We start from the raw sequence: 23,351 nt of genomic DNA on the forward strand, positions 1-23,351 counted from the left end.
GTTACTGACTGTTCTATTAGAGTATATCGATCTTTCCGTGATAGCTATTTTGATAAGCAAGAATTCATACTATTATACAAATATTCTACCTATTATGCTAGCATTATGCTCAATGCTTTCAGATACCTATTATCCTCATAATTATGCCAGCATAATCAGCGGGTCCCTAGAGACTTGTTTGCAGCTGAAGTCTTTACAGAATGGTTTCTTTGTAGCTGAACTCTCTACAAGGTAACTTCTTCTAGTTGATCTTTCTACTGGGCGATTTGTTTGTAACTGAACTTTCTACAGGCTGATTTGTTTGTAGCTGAACTCTCTACATGGTGGTTTCTTTGTTGCTTAACTCTGTGAATTCTCTAGCTGATTTCTCTACAGGGTAATTTGTTTGTATCTGAAGTCTGTACAAGGTGCTTTTTTTGTAGGTGATCTCACTGTAGGTTGATTTGTTTGTAGCTTAACTCACTAAAGGGTGATTTACTTGTAGCTGAACCCCTTACATTGTGTCTAGTTTCTAGCTACTAGATGAACTCTCTACATGGTGGTTTCTTTGTTGCTTAACTCTGTGAATTCTTTAGCTGATTTCTCTACAGGGTGATTTGTTTGTAGCCGATCTCTCTACAAGGTGATTTGTTTGTAGCTGATCTCTCTGCAGGTTGATTTGTTTGTAGCTGAACTCTCTAAAGGGTGATTTGTTTCTACCTGATCTCTCTACTGGTTGATTTGTTTGTAGTTGAACTCTCTATAAGGTGATTGTTTGTAGTTGAACTCTCTATAAGGTGATTTGTTTGTAGCTGATCTCTCTACAGGTTGATTTGTTTGTAGCTGAACTATCTACAGGGTGATTTGTTTGTAGCCGATCTCTCTACAGGGTAATTTGTTTGTAGCTGAATTCTCTATAAGGTGATTTGTTTGTAGCTGATCTCTCTGCAGGTTGATGTGTATTAGCTGAACTCTCTACAGGGTGATTTGCTTGTAGCTGAACTCCTAACATTGTGTCTAGTTTCTAGCTGATGTCTCTACAGGGTGATTTTTTTTGTAGCTGACCTCTCTTTAGGGTGATTTGTTTGTAGCTGATCTCTCTACAAGTTGATTTGTTTGTTGCTGATCGCTCTAAAGGTTGATTTGTTTATATCTGAACTCTCTGCAAAGTGTTTTGTTTGTAGCTGATCTCTCTACAGGGTAATTTGTTTGTAGCTGAACTCTCTCCACAGTGACTTGTGTGTAGCTGAATTCTCTAGAGAGTGACTTAATTGTAGGTGAACTCTCTACAGGGTGCATGACTTGTTTATAGCTGAACTCTCCTCAGTGTGACTTGTAACGTTTAGGGACCCGCCGATTATGCTGGCATAATTTTGAGCATAATAGGTACCTAAAAGCATTGAGCATAATGCCAGCATAATAGGTTAAATATTTGTACGATAGTATAAATTCTTGCTGGAAAAATGACAAATTGCAAAATAAGATCGATATACTCTAATAGAGCAGTCAGTAACTCTAATAGAACAATCATCAAACTGACTGTTCTATAGGAGTATATCGATCTTTTCTCTTACACGCAGCAAGAATTTATTATTTGTGTTTCAGCCACTCATTTTTTTTCTTTCTATACAGCGTTAAACTAGTAGCAAAGCATATGAACTAAGGCATGAACATTGAGCATTATAGGTAAATATTGAACATTAATTTAAGCATAATAGGTGAATTTTTGAGCAGTGCAGCATAGCATAATAGGTAAAATTATGAGCATAGTCGGCGGGTCCCTAGTAATGTTCTGAATCTCTACAGTGATATATTTGTAGCTTAACTCTCCACAGAGTGATTTGCTTCTTGCTGAACTGTAACTGTTTGCAGCTGAACTCCCTACAGAATTACTTGTAATGTAATGGAATTCTATAATGGAGTAAATAAATGAGCATAATGCTCTATTAGGGTGACTGTTCTATTAGAGTATTTCGATCTTGCATTTGCTACACCGAGTTGACTTTCAAATCATAACTCAGTGGTTTGTAATCCAATTCTTCTATACTACTGCAAGGACTTTCTATGAAGATTATTCCAGTTATTCACCGATTTTCAGCTCATTGCTCTATGCGGTTTGCCTAGTAGGCGTGAAAACTAATACTTTTTTATTCATAAAAATTGATCGCGTAATTGTGACACAGGTTGGGTTTTGTGTCATATCTCCGTGGTCTTTATCTCGATTCCTTTCAAACCACCAAAGGGCACTCCTACGATGGTTACTCCATCTACATAGCAATTTTCAACTCATTCCATGAAGCGATTTACCCTGTAGGCATGACAACAAATCGATCTTGTTTTACACGAATAATCGGTCATAACTCCTGAACCATTCATCGGATTTGCACCAAATTTGATGCTAGGATTCGCCTTTGGACTCCCTTTCTGTGTGCCAAATTTCAAGGCGATCAGAGTACGCGTTTGTGTTTTATAGCAATTTTTGCAAGTATGCGAAAACACGAAGAAGGAGAATAAGAAGGAAACAAAAACGAAGAAAAAAAATCGAAACTTTGGCAGCTCGTATCTTGGAAATGGCTGGAGCGATTTCCTTCAAATTTGGAATGTAGACTCCCCTGGCTAGCAGGCAACTCTGTAGCAAATTTGGTTCCAATCGGATAAGGGATCACCGAGATACAAAGGTGTAAAAATGACAGTTTTTTTCTTCCTGTCAATATACTCACGGTGTGGCGTGCCGGCTTATTGGGCCGCACGACACACTACCGTGTGTCTTGATATACAGTAAGTAATAGGTAACCTCCAGCAAATTTTTATATAGAAACAATTTATAACACGTGTAATGCACATGCTAATGAACAAAGATCAATATTATCACCAACCCCAACAACATGCCACACAACGAAGCCAACAATTTCTTCGCCAATTATTCAGAAATAAGACAGATATACTCTAATGAGCAGTCAGGAAATATTGAAATGCTTAAACAGAACAGCCAGCTTTTAGATAAACTGCTTTGTACACTGTACAGTGATAGAAGTGATCAATACGTATAGATACCTAATGAAATGAATACAGTGAACTGTTTTGACATGATGTCCTGACTACCCACTTAATTAAACTTATTTTTGAAAGCATGAGTATAATGGGCTATTTTTTGAGGACTGCTCAATAGTAAAATAGGTAAAGGCCACTGGAATAATGTTGTCACTGTCTTTCAGGATTAGATTAATCCCTGCTCACAGACAACCACAGCATGCTCCACTGGATACAACAATGAGATGCCATATTAATTTACACAATAACATGGTCCCACACTGTCAACTCTCAAACCCAACACCTGCATAACCAAAACTCTCTTTTACTGTTGTGTACCAATACTATGTAATCTAACACTAAAATGCACACACATGTGCAACGGCCCAGGGCCAGAACAAAATCTCCTAGCAACAAAGACCAACAAAACAAGTATACATAACGGTTGCATCAAATAACATTTCAATGCACTGACTGATCCCCTATAACATAGCTATGTCTGATTTTTCCAGACATGGAATATGGCTTGAAGATGATCCAAGGCGTTGTCACAAGGATTTCACATTTCACAGGTAATGAAAAATATTAGAGTCCATTATCCACCACAAAGCCACACACGAACTCTTGGATATATACCTGTATGTTTGCATGATGCATATGTTACTAAATTATACTTTGATACAACCTGAGTTACCTGACTCATGCATTTCTTAATGCTCAAATGAGTTACACACATATTGTACTATACAGTCTACATGAAAAAGAAATACAGGAAGATATAACAACTATATTAGACATACATACATACATACATACATACATGTACTTACACATAACTAAATGCCACCTCTTGATAGTGCAAAAATTAGTTTGAGTACCTATATACTCCATCTCCTTTAGTACCCATATATGTTGTCCAGCTTTGTTTTTCCATTGGTAAGAATACTGAGAAATCTATCAAATGACCTTGGTCTGTTGGCACCATTGTTTCAATAGTCTGGACATGTAAATCAAGTACTGAATGGCTAAGTGAATACATAAAGTAAGTTGGATCACTGGTATATTGAAAAGCATAAATGAGTTCCAGTTTTCCATCATGATTTAGATCAGTCACTACTGGTGTAAGTGGTGATACTGAAGCAGGTGACAAAACATAACTGCATCTCCAACCATGCTTTGAAATGTCATCATTTTTTGGCGGTCCCATTTGGGGAGGCGAATCTTCATGGCGTTTGATAGTACTGTGACTTGATACAATTCCATAACCTGGAACTAATAGTACCATTACATGTACGTAATGAATATCAGCATTATTAAGAGTAAATTATTTCCTCTTGCTATTATTAATGTAAACTACAGTACTGGCACTAGTACTGATATTGGTAGTACAGTAGTACCGTTTAAGTAGGGATCACACCTAAAATGATGTGAACCACCTACAGTAAAATGCTACCTTTAAAAATTATCCTACAGACATCTTATGTGATGAAGGTCACCTTTACGGAATAATATTGGTCCATCTAACATCAAATAAAGCATTAAAAACAAGAAAACACTTACAAACAACCGGATGTAGAATTCAATTTTAAAAATGCCAAATTTTTGTCTACCTACCTAGGTACCTGGCCACATTTGTAAGGCTGCAGGCCAAACAAAGCAGCATACGTCCACCATTTTGTGTCACAATAACAACTCACCAGTGGCATGTGCCTTTTGAAAAGTGTGTGCCCTTTGTGCCTTGTCTTTCCTTTTATTTTCTGGCTGTTGTCTTCTTAACCATATCGCGAGGCATTAATTTTCCGTATCAACACTTTCTTTGAGCAGCATATTTAAATACCACAAAAAAGCACTTATGTTATGCCACTGTAAAAAGTACTGGACAGCCGGTAGATACCTGTAAATTCACCTTGAGACCACGCCCATTAACAATCTTGGTTAACAACAATTTAGTACAGTTAACAAGAGATGAAGGATGGTGTTACAGCATACACGTAATTTGGTGGAAAAATCCCTACTTTGGCAAAGAACATGTTAGGGATATATATTATTACGATGCAACTGTCATGTGTATATATGCGCATGCGTACCAATTGTTGTGTGACAATTATTAGAATTATGAACATGTGAACGTGAAACATGCTGTCAGAAGTAAACTGTCTATTATTTGAGATGTCGAATTGTCAACTGCCTACCCCCGACACAATCAACTGCACTGGGAATGTTTCAGAGAATTGGAAGGCATTCAAAGAAGCCTATGAAACTTTAATTTGCCATTGCCTTGCAACTAGCCTGCGAAGATAAGTTGATACAAGCAGCAACATTAAAGATGGTGATGGGTAAAGAGTGCTGGTAAATACTTTCACACTTAGAGCTCATCAACGCTGACAAGGAGATTCCCAGCAAGATTTTCGAGAAGTTTGATTATTTTGCAACTAAACAGCACGATGAAATGCCAGAGAGTGACAAAGTGATTTACACTGTTGAGCATGTGGGAGCTGTTAAACATAATCGTAAAGGATAGTTCTTTGTACCATTGTGTTTCAACCATGAGCTAGAGAGCACCACTATAAATTGTCAGCTGGACACGGGAGCTACCTGTAATGTGATAAGCCTGGAAGATGTGCGCACGATCCTACCCCATCTCTGCAACCAGAAGCCACACAGCTAAGATGCTATGACAACTCAGTCATCAGCACCTTAGGCCAGTGTACACTACAGTGGAGTTATCACAACAAGACATACCAGCTGAGCTTTAAAGTTATCGAAGGAGACCAGAAGTCACTACTCTCACGTACCACATGTATGGCATTAGGCCTATAACAGTGCATACAGTACGTAACGTTAAAAGTACAAAAATTGTTGAACAGTACGATGTGTTTAAGGGCTTAGGGTGTTTGGGTGATGAGTACCACATTGAGGTAGATTAAGTCAGTAGTACCAATACAGCATGTGCCCCGAAGGGTACCAGTGGCAATGAAAGAACATTTAAAGCAAAAGCTATCAGAACTTCCTAAACAAGGCATTATTATGAAGATGGAGGAGCCCACTTCTTGGATCAGTAACATGGTGGCAATTATGAAGCCTGGTAAACTCAGACTCCCAGAGACTTGAACAAGGCGATAAAACGACCTAAATACCAAATACCAACACTAGAAGAGATTTGGCCAACAGTGTCAAAAGCAAGGATATTTTCAGTGCTAGATGCCAAGAATGGCTTCCATCAGGTGAAGTTGGATGATGCCAGTTCTTACTTGACCACTTTTTGGACTACATTTGGTCGCTGTTGGTATCTGCACATGCCATTTGGTATATCATCAGCTCCTGAAGAATTTCAAAGGAGAATGTACACAGTATTACAAGGACTTCACGGAGTGAAAGTTATTGCTGATGACATCTTAGTTTATGGCTGTGGGGATACTGACAAAGAGTGTCAGTATGATCAGGATGCCAACCTAGAACACACCTGCTTCAGCAAGCATGAGAGCAAAATCTCAAACTCAATAAGGAAAAGGTAAAATTTCGTCTCTCAGAAGTTTCTTATATAGGACACCGCTTGACAAAAGACGGCCTCAGTCCAGACCCAGCCAAGGTGAAAGCAATCATTGATATGCCCAGACCAGACAGCAGGAAGGCAGTGGAGTGCTTTTTAGGCTGCTTGCAGTATCCCGATTTCTACCTCAACTAGCAGAAATCGCAGCCCCACTGAGACTACTAACTGAACAGTCAGCTATATTTACCTGGCAAAGTCAACAAGAACAAACATTCCGAAGACTATGATCACCAAAGCACCAGTTGTAAAATTTTATGATGCGAATGAGGAAGCTACCATAGAATGCAATGCTTCAAAAAAGGGCCTGGGTGCTACACTTTTACAAAATGGACAGCCTGTTGCCTTTGTCTCACGCTCATTGACAAAAGCAGAACAAAACTATGCACAAATAGAGAAAGAGTGTCTTGCCAGCATGGGAACGCTTTAATCAGTGTATCCATGGCCAGGAACAGACAACAGTAAACACTGATCACAGACCATTAGTACCCATTTTCAGCAAACCGATTATAATGCACCAAAGCACCTGCAGCAGATGTTCCTAAAATTGCAGAAATACACACGGAAAGTGCAGTATTGCCCTGGAAAGAAAATGTACATTGCAGACATGCTGAGTTGGGTATATTTACATGAGCAGTCATCAGCTTATAAGACTGAGTACAAGATTTTTTTCAACAACACCAAGAATCCAAACTGCACAAAGAAATCGAAGAAATAGACCCGGCGAATCATGTATGACTCAGTGAGAATGGCCTAGCAAGCCTCAGAGAGGCAAATTTTTAGGACAACACACTCAGTGAACTTCCAGTCACCAAAGACCAGAAGCTTGTGTTAGACATGCAAGAGATGTTATATTTTGGCCTGGCATGGCAAATGAAATCCGGCATCTAGCCAGCCAATGCTCCATCCCCACTTGTAATGATTACACAGCCAAACAACAAAAAGAACCTCTACAGTCACCAGAAGTACCTACTAGACCATGGGCCAGACCTGTTTACATTTGCAGGAAAGTCATATCTCATCACTGTTAGCTATTACAGCGATTTTTGGGAATTGGATGTAGTAAGTGACACTTCTAGTGAGACCACACTAAAGCTCACTTTGCCCGTTATGGCATACCCGAAAAGGTGACAACAGAGCGCAACTGTATGAAGATTTTGCTAAGCAGTGGGAATTCAAGCATGTCACCAGTTCCCCATATCACAGCCAAAGCAATGGCAAAGCTGAGTCAGCAGTGAAGATTGCCAAAGCCGTGCTGAAGAAAGGAACTCATGACAATATGGACGCGAACCTGGCAATACTGTCATGACACCAACAGAAGGAGGACATTACAGCCCAGTGCAGAAGCTGCATTCACGAAGAACATGTACACAGCTACCAACATCTAGCAAACTGCTGAAACCAAAAGTGGCAAGTGGGGTAGTCCAGTGCCGAAGATGAAAAGCTAAACAACAATATGATAAAACAGCAAAGGAACTTCCAACCCTGGAAAATGGAGAAATAGTTCACATTCAGCCAGTTAAGCACAAGGATCAGTGGAAGAAGGCCACAGTGATAAAGAAAGTTGGTGTCCGATCATATATAGTCAAAGCTGCTAATGGGCAATTGTACAGAAGAAACCGAAAGCACCTACGCCAAACCATTGAAAGACCTATAGAAACTTCCATCACAGCAGAAGCGTGTGCCGAAGATGAAATGACAATACCAATTACAACTGAATTCCAACAAGCTAACGAGAATGAATGACCAGTAGATAATAACAAACAACTTGACAATCAACCGTGTCAAGCTCAGCACCCTGAACTTGTAGTCTCTAGAGCTGGCCAAGTTTCTAAACCACCATGCCGGCTTAGGGACTACATCAAGCATTCATCAACTTAGAGAAAAGTTTAACTATTTTTGCACTGATCTTGTGATTATATAGTGATCTTGATTTTTTACTGTAAAGGGAGATGATGTACATTTTTTAAAAAAAATGTTGTAAAGGAGGGATATGTTAGGGATATCTAATCAAAAACAACCAAGCTGTAAAAAAGGTGCGGCCCCCAAAAAGGCCATGGTGAAAAAAGATGTGAAATCCAAGGTGGCGGCCAAGAAATGGCTGTGATGGTAGGTTAATGGTAAAAATTTTAATAACAACAATTCAGGTGAATTTGGTGCCAAGACCAAGCGGCACAAAATTCACTTGAATTGTTATTAAAATTTTTACCATTAACCTACCATCACAGCCATTTCTTGGCCGCCACTTTGGATTTCACATCTTTTTTCACCATGGCCTTTTTTGGGGCCGCACCTTTTTTTTACAGCTTGGCTGTTTTTGATTAGATATCACTTCTTTTTGTATTTGTATACTGCAAAGCCAGCCTATGGCTGGCTTTGGGGCTTTTTTTAACCCATGTGTTTTTTTTACCACAGGAAGAAGAAAAGAACTTACAGAAGATTTTTAATACTTCAATTATTATTGATTTTATTAGTAATTATACAAATTATATACATATATTTATTACATGCCCATTATTCCCCACAGAATATTTTTTAGCAGCTGATCTCTCTACTTGGTGACTTAAAATATAGCTGAACTATATACAGGATGGTTTCTTTGTAGCTGAACTCTCTACAAGGTGACCTCTTCTAGCTGATCTCTCTACAGGGTGATTTGTTTCCAGCTGAACTCTCTACAGATGATTTGTTTGCAGCTAAACTCTATACATGGTGCTTTCTTTGTAGCTGAACTCTCTACATGATGGTTTCTTTGTAGCTGAACTCTCTACAAGGTAACTTCTTCTAGCTGATCCCTGTACAGGGCGATTTGTTTGTTGTTGAATTCTCTACACGGTAATTTGTTTGAAGCTGAACTCTCTACATGGCGGTTTCTTTGTAGCTGAACTCTCTACAAGGTGACTTTTTCTAGCTGAACTCTATACAGAGTGATTTGTTTGCAGCTGAACTCTCTACATGATGGTTTCTTTGTAGCTGAACTCTCTATAAGGTGACCTCTTCTAGCTGAACTCTTTACATTGTGTCTAGTTTCTAGCTGATCTCTCTACAGGGTGATTTGTTTGCAGCTGAAATCTCTACAGGGTGATTTGTGTGTAGTTGATCTCTCTGCAGGTTGATTTGTTTGTAACTGATCTCTCTACAGGGCAATTTGTTTGTAGCTGAACTCTCTATAAGGTGATTTGATCTCTCTGCAGGCTGATTTGTTTGTAGCCGAACTCTCTAAAGGGTGATTTGCTTGTAGCTGAACTCCTTACATTGTGTCTAGTTTCTAGCTGATCTCTCTACAGGGTGATTTGTTTGTAGCTGATCTCTCTGCACGTTGATTTGTTTGTAGCTGAAGTCTCTACAGGGTGATTTGTTTCTAGCTGATCTCTCTACAGGGTGATTTTTTGTAGCTGATCTCTCTGCAAGTTGATTTGTTTGTAGTCAATCTCTCTACAGGGTAATCTGTTTGTAGCTGAACTGTCTATAAGGTGATTTGTTTGTAGCTGATCTCTCTGCAGGTTGATTTGTTTTAGCTGAACTCTCTACAGGGTGATTTGTTTGTAGCTGATCTCTCTGCAGGTTGATTTGTTTGTAGCTGAAGTCTCTACAGGGTGAATTGTTTGTAGCTGAACTCTCTACAGGGTGATTTTTTTTGTAGCTGACCTCTCTTCAGGGTGATTTGTTTCTAGCTGATCGCTCTACAGGTTGATTTGTTTCTAGCTGAAATCTCAACAGGGTGTATTGCTTGTAGCTGAACTCCTTACATTGTTTCTAGTTTCTAGATGATCTCTCTACAAGGTGATTTGTTTGTAGTTGATCTCTCTGCACGTTGATTTGTTGTAGCTGAACTCTCTACAGGGTGATTTGTTTCTAGCTTATCTCTCTACAAGTTGATTTGTGTGTAGCTAATCTCTCTGCAAGTTGATTTGTTTGTAGTCGATCTCTCTACAGGGTAATTTGTTTGTAGCTGAACTGTCTATAAGGTGATTTGTTTGTAGCTGATCTCTCTGCAGGTTGATTTGTTTTAGCTGAACTCTCTACAGGGTGATTTGTTTCTAGCTTATCTCTCTACTGGTTGATTTGTGTATAACTGATCTCTCTACAAGCTGATTTGTTTGTAACTGATCTCTCTGCAGGTTGATTTGTTTCTAGCTGATCTCTCTACAAGTTGATTTGTTTGTTGCTGATCACTCTAAAGATTGATTTGTTTGTAGCTGAACTCTCTGCAAAGTGTTTTGTTTGTAGCTGATCTCTCTACAGGGTAATTTGTTTGTAGCTGAACTCTCTGCACATTGACTTGTGTGTAGCTGAATTCTCTAGAGAGTGATTTAATTGTAGGTGAACTCTCTACAGGGTGCATGACTTGTTTATAGCTGAACTCTCTTCAGTGTGACTTGTAATGTTCTGAATCTCTACAGGGATATAATTGTAGCTTAACTCTCCACAGGGTGACTTGCTTCTTGCTGAACTGTAACTGTTTGCAGCTGGACTCCCTACAGAATAACTTGTAATGCAATAGAATTCTATAATGGAGTAAATAAATTAGCTGAATGTTCTATTAGGGTGACTGTTCTATTAGAGTATCTCGATCTCGCATTTGCTACACCGAGTTGGCTTTCGAATCATAACTCAGTGGTTTGTAATCCAATTCTTCTATACTACTGCAAGGACTTTCTATGAAGATTATTCCAGCTATACACCGATTTTCAGCTCATTGCTCTTAGCGGTTTGCCTAGTAGGCATAAAACTAATACTTTTTTATTACTAAAAATCGATTGCGTAATTGTGACACAGGTTGGGTTTTGTGTCATATCTCCGTGGTCTTAATCTCGATTCCTTTCAAACCACCACAAGGCACTTCTACGATGGTTACTCCATCTACATAGCAATTTTCAACTCATTCCATGAAGCGGTTTACCCTGTAGGCGTGACAACAAATCGATCTTGTTTTACGCGAATAATTGGTCAGAACTCCTGAACCACTTATCGGATTTGCACCAAATTTGATGCTAGGATTCGCTTTTGGACTTGCTTTCTGTGTGCCAAATTTCAAAGCGATCGGAGCACGCGTTTGCGTTTTATAGCAATTTTTACAAGTGTGCGAAAAGACGAAGAAGAAAAAATGAAGAAAAAAAATGAAACTTTGGCCACTCATATCTCGGAAATGGCTTGAGTGATTTCCTTCAAATTTGGAATGTAGACTCCCCTAGCTGGCGGGCAACTCTGCAGCAAATTTGGTTTCAATCAGATAAGGTATCACCGAGATACAAAAGTGTGAAAATGACGTTTTCTTTCTTCCTGTCAATATACTCACGGTGTGGCGAGCCGGCTTCTTGGGCTGCACGACACACTATCGTGTGTCTTGATACAGTCATGTGTATATGCGCATGCGTACTAATCATTGTGTGACATTTATTAGAATCATGAACATGAGAACGTGAAACAGAACAAAAATAATTGGTATAACATGCCAATGTAGGAAAATCAGAGCTATGTTGTAAAACCAACTTGTTTCACTACTTTTTATCACTTGGATCCCTACTTTATTTCTAATTTAAAACAGTATAGTGTATATAGCATACAATTATTTAGAAAATGGTATGCATAAAATGGTTTGATCTTTGGTAGATAATGAGGTTTTTAGAAACTACCAAGACTTCTGGAGAGGTTCTCTAAAACAGTTAAAGACCTCAGAAAGGTTGTCTAGAGATCTCCTATATAGCATACAGTATCTCCAGTCAAGGGAGTCACCACATAGCACACCTCACTAATGATCACTGATGTACTGAGTGGCATTGCAGATCTTACTAATAATAACTTATCTCCTATGCCTCCCAAAATAATAAAGAAGTAATTTCGTGAACAATAACTATTGCCCCTAGCAATTATGTAGGTGTGAATACCTAAAGTAACAGCATACATAACAGTTAAGAGATATGACATCTAAGTTTGTGGTTACATTATGTAAGTGATTGCCCAGCTTGCTTATCCCCTTGTTTAAACACTATTCTAAGGATCCTACTAGCTTGCAAAAATTCTAACTTCACTTTCTACTTGTACATAATTTATTATAAATATATTAATAATAAATAACAAAAGTTTAACATGATTTGAATTTTGCAAATCAGCATCTAAGCAGTCTGGTGCCATGGAACCAATATTGAAAATTAATTGGCAAACAAAATTTAGCAAATTTCCTTCAGTTTGCCAAATTTTCGACTAAACTTTAGTTTGACTAAACATTAGACACTTATGCATATGACAATATGGCTCACTTAAAATTCCAGGATAAGAAGCAGCAATGGAATTATCTATGCCATTATCATTAATATATTTTGTTAGGAAGTACAAATATGTGTTCAATTTAAGCGGTAACATATTAGACTCAAAATGACAGCTTTCGATGAAACCTTTTGGGTCAGCAATAGGATCAGGAAAGGAGGAATTGGACAGATTCCAAAATGGTTCATCAACATTCTCTAGTTTAAAATCATCAAAATCATCAGTGTAGTTGGTATCTTCATCAAATAAACCAGCCTCTCCAATTTTAGTAAACATATCTGCCGGAACTGGATCATTTGTATTATCACTCTCTGGCACAATATTGTCGCCATGATTGCTGTTTGTTTGCCTTTTTTTAATACCATCTATACTTCCTGTATTAGTTGGATTGTAAGCAAAGAACAGTACTGCATCCTGAACATGATTTTCTGACACCAATGTCACTGCAGATTGCATTGTTGCATATGATGAATTCATTGCCCATAATGCCTCTCCATTTTCCCCATCTACTATTACCACATAGGAGTAATTATAATCAGTCCATTCTCCAACATTCACACGCAAAAACATATCTGGAGTGGTGTCATTGTTATAAAATAATGGAGCAGGTATGCTATTCATAAAGAAAAGAACAATGTGACTCTTAAAACAGTTAGTTGCACAAATATACAGTATGCCTACACAAGCTAAATGTACGTACTCAGGAGCTTATGAGCCACCAAAGGCAGCTAAGGAGCATGAAACTCAGTTTCATGACAACCCAAATTATGTCACTACGTTTGCTTTTTCATGTGCAAATGGCGCTCCAGCCGTACTAATTGAAGTAGAAGTAGAGACAAATTGACCACCATCAAAGAAGAGAAAGACCTCGAGGAAGACTCAGCCAACTTCACCATTGCTATGTGTCACAGGTCACATGCAATTTCGTATATGGCTTCAAATAACAAGATTTTACTTTCCTTATATGGAAACTAATTGGCAATTGATTTGGATTGTGATGGCACCTGGTAGGCAGTGTAAGTTTCATGCTCCTTTGCCACCTTTGGCGGCTCATAAGCTCCTGATATACTGAGACAGTAAACCCCTGATATAATATGTTTTTAAAAGTCTGAATACAAAATACATCGTACAGCTCAAAACTAAAAATACTTTACTTCTCAACCACTTTCCTTCAATATACAGACCTTCAGCACTTGTGCCGTAAAGCCTTAATAAATAAATATAAATTTACCTACACTGTAGTTAACAGATCAGGTAGTTGGAGGTGCATGGGGCTACATGCCATGAGATAGTGGCTACCATTGAGAGTCCCAGCTGCTGGCAAGTTACCTGCTCCAGACTGAAAGTGAATCCCTCATAGGCAATCAGGTGGGTGGGAAAGCACAGGATTTGACAGTATTGGGTGCACTAGAGCAGTGACAAACTGGCATTCTAGGATGGAGGGGTGCAGTATAATTGCTTGGTAATTGCTTGAAAATACTATAATACTGAGAGGCATAACCATTTCTCAGTTGCAGCATGTACTGTAACCTCGACTATAATTGATAGTAGAGTTGCAACAGCCTCTGTTAACTGAGAGATTTGCACACTCCAGCAAGGTCCTTGGCTTGGCCAAATTTCATCCAAAGTAGCCTACAAACATAGGGGGTAGAAGGGGGGGTGGGCTAGAACACTCAAAATCCTTGAACAGTGGGGATTGAACTACTGACCTCTTACTTTGAAATTTGGTGTCTTGTCTTAAAGCTGTTTTGTACTGCTTTAAATGCTGTATGTTTATTAGCCCTGTAGCCAACAACTAAAAATATTGTCAAAAGAGGTTTTTATTGACTGCAAAGAGAGGTGAGGGGGGGGGCTGCTTAAATACTTTTGACTATATTATTTTTAGTTAAAATGCTTCAAATTGAATCTATAAATTAATTCTGGTGAACTTTGAGATATCGTGAAAGCTAAAATGGCTAGGGGTTGTACCCCCCCAGACCACCTGCTGCCAGAGATTCTATACCCTGGTCAGCCCACTCTCACATGAACTACTTCCTCTGCCACCGCCTACAAGCACAACAGGTTGAATGGCTTGCCTGGCCACATTAATATTAGGCTAGACCACCTCATTCATTAATGTTGTCAGGTCCTGAAGGTGGCCCTATTAACAAGGTTTCATTGTATTAATATAGTAAAAATTAAGAAAAATTAGGAATTTTAAGTTCGATAAGGGAACATAGAGAAAAAGTATGGAAACAAGGGAGGTCGCCTACACCTGCAGATATGTAATAGTGGGCATTTATTGTCCCTACTTCACTCTATACACATGACTGAATTAGAGATAAATTTACATTACAGTAGTACTGTATTTTCTCTTGTAAAAGTCTGGGCGTTTATTTCTTATAATCCATTCGCGAACTAGCTGAAAATTCTTGTTGCTTCTTGCAGCAGCTGCTGTTGACACACTTTTGACAAGTCACGGATTTCAGTAAATGTTGCTCTACAAATTATGCTACTGTAATCTTACCCTGGATTGATTACAGAGGGGCTTCTCCTTTGTTTGTAGCACTGCTGGACATAGCTAAAAGTGAAGCGTACTGCCCATCACTTTCGAGTCAGTAATTGATACCTGGGGTACGTGTTCAGACGAAAATATTAACTCTGGTGTTCTCCTTTTTTTGATGGGGTATGCATGGGTTCACCAGTCATATATTGTTACTAAAAGTATGAGGAAAAATTAGGAAATTTGTGACCGGATTTGCGAAAAGGGGTCTTCCACACACATCCAATTTACGAACTTTGGTAATTCATATCTTCGGATTAGAAAAAGGTAGTGCTTTGAAATTTGGACAGTAGTGAGTAACAACATAGGTTAATGAATGGAGAAAGTTTCAGATTTGTATCTTTCTTGAACACAAAGTTATGGTCTTCCAAGTTCATAGAATTGGATGTGTGTGGAAGACCCCTTTTCGCAAATCCAGTCACATTTAGGGATCACAGAAAAGAATAAGGAAACAAGGGAGTTGCCTACACCTGCAGATATACCATATTTCCTCGTACAAAAGCTGCATTCAAATAAATGCCTAGTCCTAAATGAAGGCCAGGGGTGCAACCTTAATACAAAAATATGGACGATTCTCTCATGCCCCAAATATCTCTGAATGACTGACTTGGAAGTGGCTACTATGTGTCACATGTATGTTCAGCCCGTTTCACAACATTTTAATCAAAGAACAGTAGGAGAAGCACTTCTGCAGTCACCAAGGAAAATACGGACGATTCCCATTTACAAACGTTGGGAAGCCATTGTGCTACTGCGAATTGACACATTGGGCTGTCAGCAAAAAGAAATGGGAAACAAAGGAGGAGGTAAGTCCATGATCCAACCACGCTAAGTAGTGTGTTAGGGTCCTGCTGTAACTCAGAAGTCTAAATTTTACAGGTAGGGGGTTCCTGAGCCCCTTGGAATCCCCCTCTCTATGCCCCTGATTGTACTTCTTAAACTGCTCATACAGACAAGTATAACTTATATCCTCTACATTCTCTCAATTGCTCTCTCTCCCTCTGTTGTTGAAATGGGCCTGAACACAAAAAAACCTTGATCAGTGAGTTTTGTGCCCATCTGGGATAAATAGGTCTCCAGTATTGCTAATGGGAGTCATGTAGGGTTACCAGTCCTACTCATCTCCTTTTCTAAGATGGTCGGTTTTGCTACCAATATCAGCTTATCCTGACAGCTCAAATGGTCTAATGTTACATTGCCAATGAATGATTCTGCTTCAGATTTGATACCATCTCCAGCATGACTGCTGTCAACATCTCTTGCTTTGATGATTCGATGGCATCCATCAAGCCTTTGAACTGATCTGCTACCATCTTCTAAGCAACCAACTAGCCCGTTAAACACAAGACACAAGGCGATTTATTGCACTAGTTATAGATACACAGGTGTGGCTGAGATTGCTATATAAGACTCAAACTCACTGTTGATCAAGTTACGCAATAGATTAAGAGACATGGTTAAATGCCAAGTTTTGTTTTCTACAGCTGAATGCAGCTACTGTAGATAGTATGGTCACCCAGAATTGATCTTTAAGGGCATGGTGGTATGTTCTAGGGATGCAACAATACAGGTAAAGACCATATTGCGTATTGCCTTAAAACATATTGCAATATATTGCTGTATTGCAATATTTGGATTAGGGCCTTTGGTGATGTTAAAGTGCTATACTTGTGTAAATAACTCATGGATTTAAGCTTCATAAGATACAGCAGATAGCATTAGTGTCATGTGGTGTACACCCACCAGTCAAAAGCTGCTTATAATGGCCAACAGTTATTAAATAGGGGTAGGTAAAAACAGTGGACCCGGGGACCAAGGACCCGTGACCAGACTCTTCTTGGAATTTTATACACTTCACAATATTCTATATACTTGTACTAGGTACCTTTGCAAGCAGTTTTGCATGACAAATCCACTTTTTCCCCCGTCACGGTATCTCACACGATGTTTACAGAAATTATAAGCGCTTCTGAGAAAAAGTGTCTGAAGCTGTAGGCCACTCACCTGTTGCATAATGAGCATACTAATACAAGTATAAGAAATTCAATGCACAGTAGGGATATTCACTTCTTATTGTTTTACAGTATTTGGACATTACGTACTACTCCAATCCAGCTTGTTTCAGTACTTTTTATTGCAGCATTATACACTGTCCCTAATCTAATTTAAAATTCCAAATTTTTTCTTATACTTGTTTGTGAAGTTTTTTTGCAAGCTCATGACCACTACATATCTGCTGAGTTACTCACAGCACTATTATACTAGATTATGACTCATACAATAACAACTGATCAGTGGGCGTGGCTCTGCATAAGCCTGCAGACAATAATGGACGTGGATTCGTGTATACTTACTGACTGATGAATGGGCGTGGCTACCATGTCTACAGACAGTAATTTACGTAAGTACACGGGCGTGGATTCGTGCATACCTATGCCCTGATGAATGGACATGGCTACCATACCATGTCTACAGACTGTAATTTACATAAGTGGGCATGGCTCACGAAAGAAGCCGAGCTACGCGATGACGTGTAGTAACACGTCCACATTTAATTCAGCACGTGGGGTCAGACCGGAATAATCTGTAAAGTTAAACTATATTTATTGACTTACACATTACTATATAGTTCGCCGTGAGTTGCTCTCTCTGATCGATATCAACAGCGAGTCATGTACGCATGTGTTTTTGGTGCACGTGTATTCGAATAGTTTGATGCAATATACACTGGTATGGAAGCCGTACTGTAATCTATTAACACTCAGTGGTAGAACCTTGACTGATGGCCATGGTAAAGAAGGATAAAAGGTAAGACAATAGTGCAAGCATTGTATGCTTATCAATATACCAAAGGTTTTTTCTTAAGCGAACTAGAAACGTTCTGCGAAAAAATTAGGGCTGTAGCTGTAGCCACTTTTCCGCTACGCTTGACTGAAGGCATCAGGCAGGCAGGCAGACAGGCAGGCAGGCAGACAGGCAGGCAGACAGGCAGGCAGAAGAAAATTCTGTTGAATATTTTTTTTCTAAATTCTGTAGCAACTTGACGCAAACGTTTCGGGTCGATCTGAAGACACTTTTGGGCTTGGTTTTACCCAACCAATACTATCATGTCGTTGTGAGGAAAAATCGTGGCAGGTTTTTGGGTTATATTATGTCACGGATCGCCCCCACACCTTCAATGTCCCTAACATACAGTACTATCGTACTGTATACTACCTTTGCAAGCAGTTTTGCATGACAAATCCACTTTTTCCCCCGTCACAGTGTCTCACACAATGTTTACAGAAATTATAAGTGCTTCTGAAAAAAAGTGTCTGAAGCTGTAGGCCACTCGCCTGTTGCATAATGAGCATACTAATATATTATTTCAACTTGCTACTAAAGTTTAGAAACATTGTGCAAACAAATATTCACAGGAAATAGCAATTACTAGCTAAGCAAGTTTCAGCTCAACATTCAACCAGACTTCATACATCATGGTGCTTTTGCACAATGTTTCTAAATTTTAGTAGCGAGTCGACATAATAGACTAGTATGCTCATTGCGCAGCAGCCAGCAGGCAAGTGGCCTATAAATGCAGTCAGCTTCAGACACTTTTTCAGAGGCGCTTATAATTTTACACATTGTGTGAGATGCCGCGACAGGGAGAAACTGGATTGGCCATGCAAGACTACTTGCAGAGGTACCTGTACAAGTATAGAATATTGTGAAGTGTACAAAATTTCAAGAAGAGTTGGGTCCCCTGGTCACGGGTCCTTGGTCCCCAGGGTCCACTGTTTTTACCTATCCATTAAATAGGTATTACAATGTAGTACTACAACCAGCACTGTTTGTTTAGGATATGTGGCTTCTAAAATATCAACAATTACATTCTGGTGACTTTGATGCCTGCCCTCCAGGAGGGTGGCAGCTGAATAGGTTAATTATCCACAAGCCACAGCTCATTACAACCCACCAATATTATGCAATATATTGCAATCAACAATATATCGTTGCCCAGCTTCAGCTATGTACAGAGGTTCTAATAGTTATTGCATGTCAACAAATCTAAACAGAAGTCACATGCAGTAATAATGGCAAATATTCTGTTTCAGTACTGAGATATGACCTGTAGTGTGACGGGGTGTAGTTTGTGCCACGTGCCCTGTTTTCGCAGGCCTGGTCACAATTATAGTTTAAAGTTCAAAATGAACCAATTTGATTGGTTGAAATCTTGTGCATGTGATTTACTTGTTATTGCTGTCGTGCAAAAACTATAGAACCTTTGTATCAGCTATGGAATAGCAAGACAGTTAACTGTCACCACTTAAGTTAGCTGACTCCATGACTATAACTTGTAGGATACATGGTTACTACAACACTACATACACATGTGCTGTATGGTTTGTACTTCATGACAAGACAAATGGTAGTTGTACAATAGAGATTATGCCAAGAGAACACAATCCTAAGATAATTAACAGACAGTACCAAGTAGACAGCTTCACCTGCATATTTTACATTCAATGTATCAATAGCTACAACCAGTTTCCCAAACATGTGCCAAAATGAAAACAAAAATAAGTCCAGTAGTCCAGTCCACCAATCCAGTCCACTAGTTCAGTCCAGTGATTGCATACAACCTTATCTCACTGTTATAGGAACTATGAATCCACTGATACAAAACAAATGGAATGACTTACATTATAACTACAAATATGCATATCATTTTGCATGCCCAAGTGATAAATTACTGGAGTTCTGTATCTATAAACACTGCGCACCAAAACTACTGTATAGCAGTATATAAGGTTATGCTCAGTTTGCATTAATGATAGGGGCATCTCCAAACTGATTTTGACATGCTTAACATGACGTTAAGGGGGGAGGGGGGTTCAGCCCATGACGTTACTAAATTTTATTAAAGCAGTTATAGTGTAAACAGCTAGGAATAGAGAAAGTGATGTAATTAAGCAGCTATACTGTTTGTAGATTATGTTTTCAGGTAAAGAATACGTTTTGCACTTCTATTGCTAATGCATTGTATTCATAGTGTGACGTTAAGGAGTGGGGGGGGGGTCTGAAGTTAGCATCATTATGACATCAAGCGTACCAAAATCAGTTTGGAGATGCCCCCTTAGAATGTCTGAAAAACTTCACTAATGAAGCCACTAATGAAGCATGTTCTATTAAAGTATACGCGACTTCTCTATTAGAGTATATCAATCTTTTCAAGAGTACCTCTGTATATCTTTCCCTGATAGATGAATGCAAGCTTTATAAATTTTTGTGCTGTGCCATACACTATTACTCACTCATTTTGTCCTGCCACACTAAATGGTGTGTTTATAGGGTCCTACTGTAAACTCAGAAATCTAAATTTTACAGAGGGGTTCCTGAACCCCTTGGAACCTTACGCCCCTGCAATACATGCAACAAAGGTAGGTGACATGACTAGTAATTGTAGTTGCTGTTACTGTATCTAAACACTTACTTGTAAGATTCACTGTATGGAATATTTCTTTCCCATTTAATCTGGCCATTTTTACCATCTAGTAGTACCACATGGCTAGCAAAAGTCTGTAGTAGTATATCCTGTATTGTGTCTCCATTCATATCTATAATCACTGGTGGAACTATTAACCCTTTACTTTCTGATTTGTACAGTTCATAAAGACATAGTTGGTACTTGTTGGGAATGGGAGGATGATGGCCATATGAAGGGCAATTATGATCAGTAACCTGGTTACTAAAATCATAAATAGTATCATCATAGTTTGGTCGGTAATTATCTACGTGAAATAGAAAGTTATTCTGACAACCATCTGCTTCAATTGGTGCAATGGCGATATTAGATTTTAATAATTCTTCGATGCTGTCTACTGTAACAGCCCATAAAGAACCAGGAATTGTTTCTCCACCAGTCCCAAATAAGACTACATTACTTTTAAGGTCAACAAAGTTAAATTTAACTGGTGACATATAACTTTCATGCCCATCTGGGACAATTATTGGATTACATAGCTTCTTGCCAGTTTTACCAGATATCACTACTATCAATGCCGGTGAGCGATCTTTTTCATTGGGTTTATAAGTTTGGTCACCACCATGAATATTAATTATATCAGTTACACCATCACCATCAAAATCTTTAATAGGTAGCGGGTAATAAAAATTATATCCTGGGAAACATGTACTTTTGTCTACCTCCCATATAGTTTCACCAGTGGTCCTATCTATGGCTTCCCACTGAGCATAGCGTCCAACAATAAAACAGTCAATCTCCTTATCATTGTTAACATCTATGCTGCATTGTACACCAAATACAGGACGCGTCAAGTTACGTAGCCAAATGATTTCACCATCATTCCCACTGACAGCCAGTACAGTAGAACCGCATACATGCTGACCAGTATCTCTCAAACAAACTTCTTCATATGTTTTAGAAGAAGTACAATAGTAAATATCTAAAGAGGAGGTATAGTGTTCATATGTATATATAATGTCATCTATTCCATCATTATTGACATCAATCACAACTGGTGTAGCTTCTGATGAAACATCAAGCTCCATATTGTGCCAATTTATTGGAACAGGATCTTCAGGTAAGTTACTAGTAGCTGGTAATACACTGGTATACGCATGTAGACTATTCTCAGATGTTGACTGAATGGTTATATCACTAGAAGTAGCCACAATATCAACAGTGACACTTGACACTTTGGTGCTATGAATGTTCAATGATTGAGTGAAACCAATACTATTAGTAGGTGCTACTGCAACCATTGGTGTAATAGGTTTATCATCAAGATTTCCGGTTGAATGGTCCACTAATGTAGTTGGTATCACATTAGTTTCAAGTAAAGCAGTGGTAATTACTATTCCTTTGGTTACTGCACTCTTCGAAGAAGTGACTTCAGTACTAGCCTCATACTGTGCACTTGATATACTCATAGGTATACTGGACGTTTCATAGGTAGTAGTATAGGTCAACGGTAATCCTGGAGCTGGTGACTTTGTGCTCAACACGATAGAGAACGCTGAAGAAATTGCAACAGCGGAAGGGTGTGATACTGGAGCAGACTGTGTGTTGTTGCCTTTCATATTGTTGAAGGAAAACCCTGACGAAGTAAACAAGTAAACAACCAAGACGATAACTAACACAACAAAAATAGTGGAGACTGCAGATACGAAAATAGCAGGGAACGAACAAATTGGTTTACTGATTGCAGGCTTACGAAGCAATTCAACTTCAATTTCGTCATCGTCAGACTTAGATTTACCCAAATTTGACAAGGGTATACTTCTCTCATTGTGATAAAGCACTTCTTCGTCCTCATCGTCTCGCTGCGAAACTGGCTTGTACTTGAAAGGGTTGAGCATGATGACAAAGGTACGCGGCAACGCCTCCTAGAACACTGAGCAACAAAATTGGAACAAACTCCACCCACTGTATATTCTAATGTTTTAACGCAATGTGGCGGGTCTTAGCGCATGCAACTGCAATTTTCAACCACTAATTATTTTTTGCGGCGCGTCGTGGAAGGAAGTTTAGTACGTTTAGCAGTGAACCGACGGCTAAAAACAGTAAGTTTACCATTACTGTTAAGCGTAACACACTAATTGTACACATATATAGGTTATAGGGGTAATATTCTACTTCCGATCTCCCACGTGTACATAGCGCCATTTTGAAAATGGCTCTTGAAACTTTTTAAAAGTACCTATTGCTGTAGGAGCCATAGATGATGTCGTATTTACTTCAAATAAATAGTCGTGAACTAGCCTAGTTCTGTAAGGGTGACACTCCAATAATGCCTGTACTCCACAGGTCAAAATTGAAGTTTTAATATAAATATTAGGACAAGCAAATCCTATGCCAGTATTGAAAACTGCAAACAGTTTGTTGGATCCCAGTCAAGTACCACTATCAGAAGCAATACTTTTTTTCCATGGTGATCAGCTTGAGTACAGTATAAAATTCTGTATTAATAAAGTGCTTTGTGT

The 23,351-nt window shown here is 38.9% G+C and overlaps 2 protein-coding genes across 3 annotated transcripts in view; one reads left to right on the forward strand and one right to left on the reverse strand.

Annotated features, from left to right (window-relative positions):
* Window positions 1–3,726: 3,726 nt before the first annotated feature.
* Window positions 3,727–22,814, reverse strand: LOC136250677 (uncharacterized). Its single transcript, XM_066042904.1, has 3 exons — window positions 20,839–22,814; window positions 12,817–13,436; window positions 3,727–4,281 (listed from the first exon to the last, which is right to left on the reverse strand). Exons 1-3 carry the CDS (start codon window positions 22,725–22,727, stop codon window positions 3,875–3,877), a joined length of 2,916 nt encoding a protein of 971 aa, XP_065898976.1. The 5' UTR covers window positions 22,728–22,814; the 3' UTR covers window positions 3,727–3,874.
* The window catches only part of LOC136250678 (trinucleotide repeat-containing gene 18 protein-like), a 60,889-nt gene continuing 60,328 nt past the window's right edge, over window positions 22,791–23,351 (forward strand). For both annotated transcript variants that reach the window (XM_066042905.1, XM_066042906.1), the window contains exon 1: window positions 22,791–22,931. The gene's annotated coding sequence lies outside the window, so the exon portion shown is untranslated. The remainder of the gene's footprint in view (window positions 22,932–23,351) is intronic.

The sequence above is a fragment of the Dysidea avara genome, chromosome 3, assembly GCF_963678975.1.
Source record: "Dysidea avara chromosome 3, odDysAvar1.4, whole genome shotgun sequence".
NCBI classification, from domain to species: Eukaryota; Metazoa; Porifera; class Demospongiae; order Dictyoceratida; family Dysideidae; genus Dysidea; species Dysidea avara.

Coding starts and splice junctions, on each gene's coding strand:
- LOC136250677 (XM_066042904.1), bottom strand. CDS start 22,727: ATGCTCAACCCTTTCAAGTACAAGCCAGTTTCGCAGCGAGACGATGAG. Junction 13,437..20,838: donor CCATACAGTGAATCTTACAA/GTAAGTGTTTAG, acceptor CTTTATGAATAG/CATACCTGCTCCATTATTTT. Junction 4,282..12,816: donor TTCTTATCCTGGAATTTTAA/GTGAGCCATATT, acceptor TGGTACTATTAG/TTCCAGGTTATGGAATTGTA.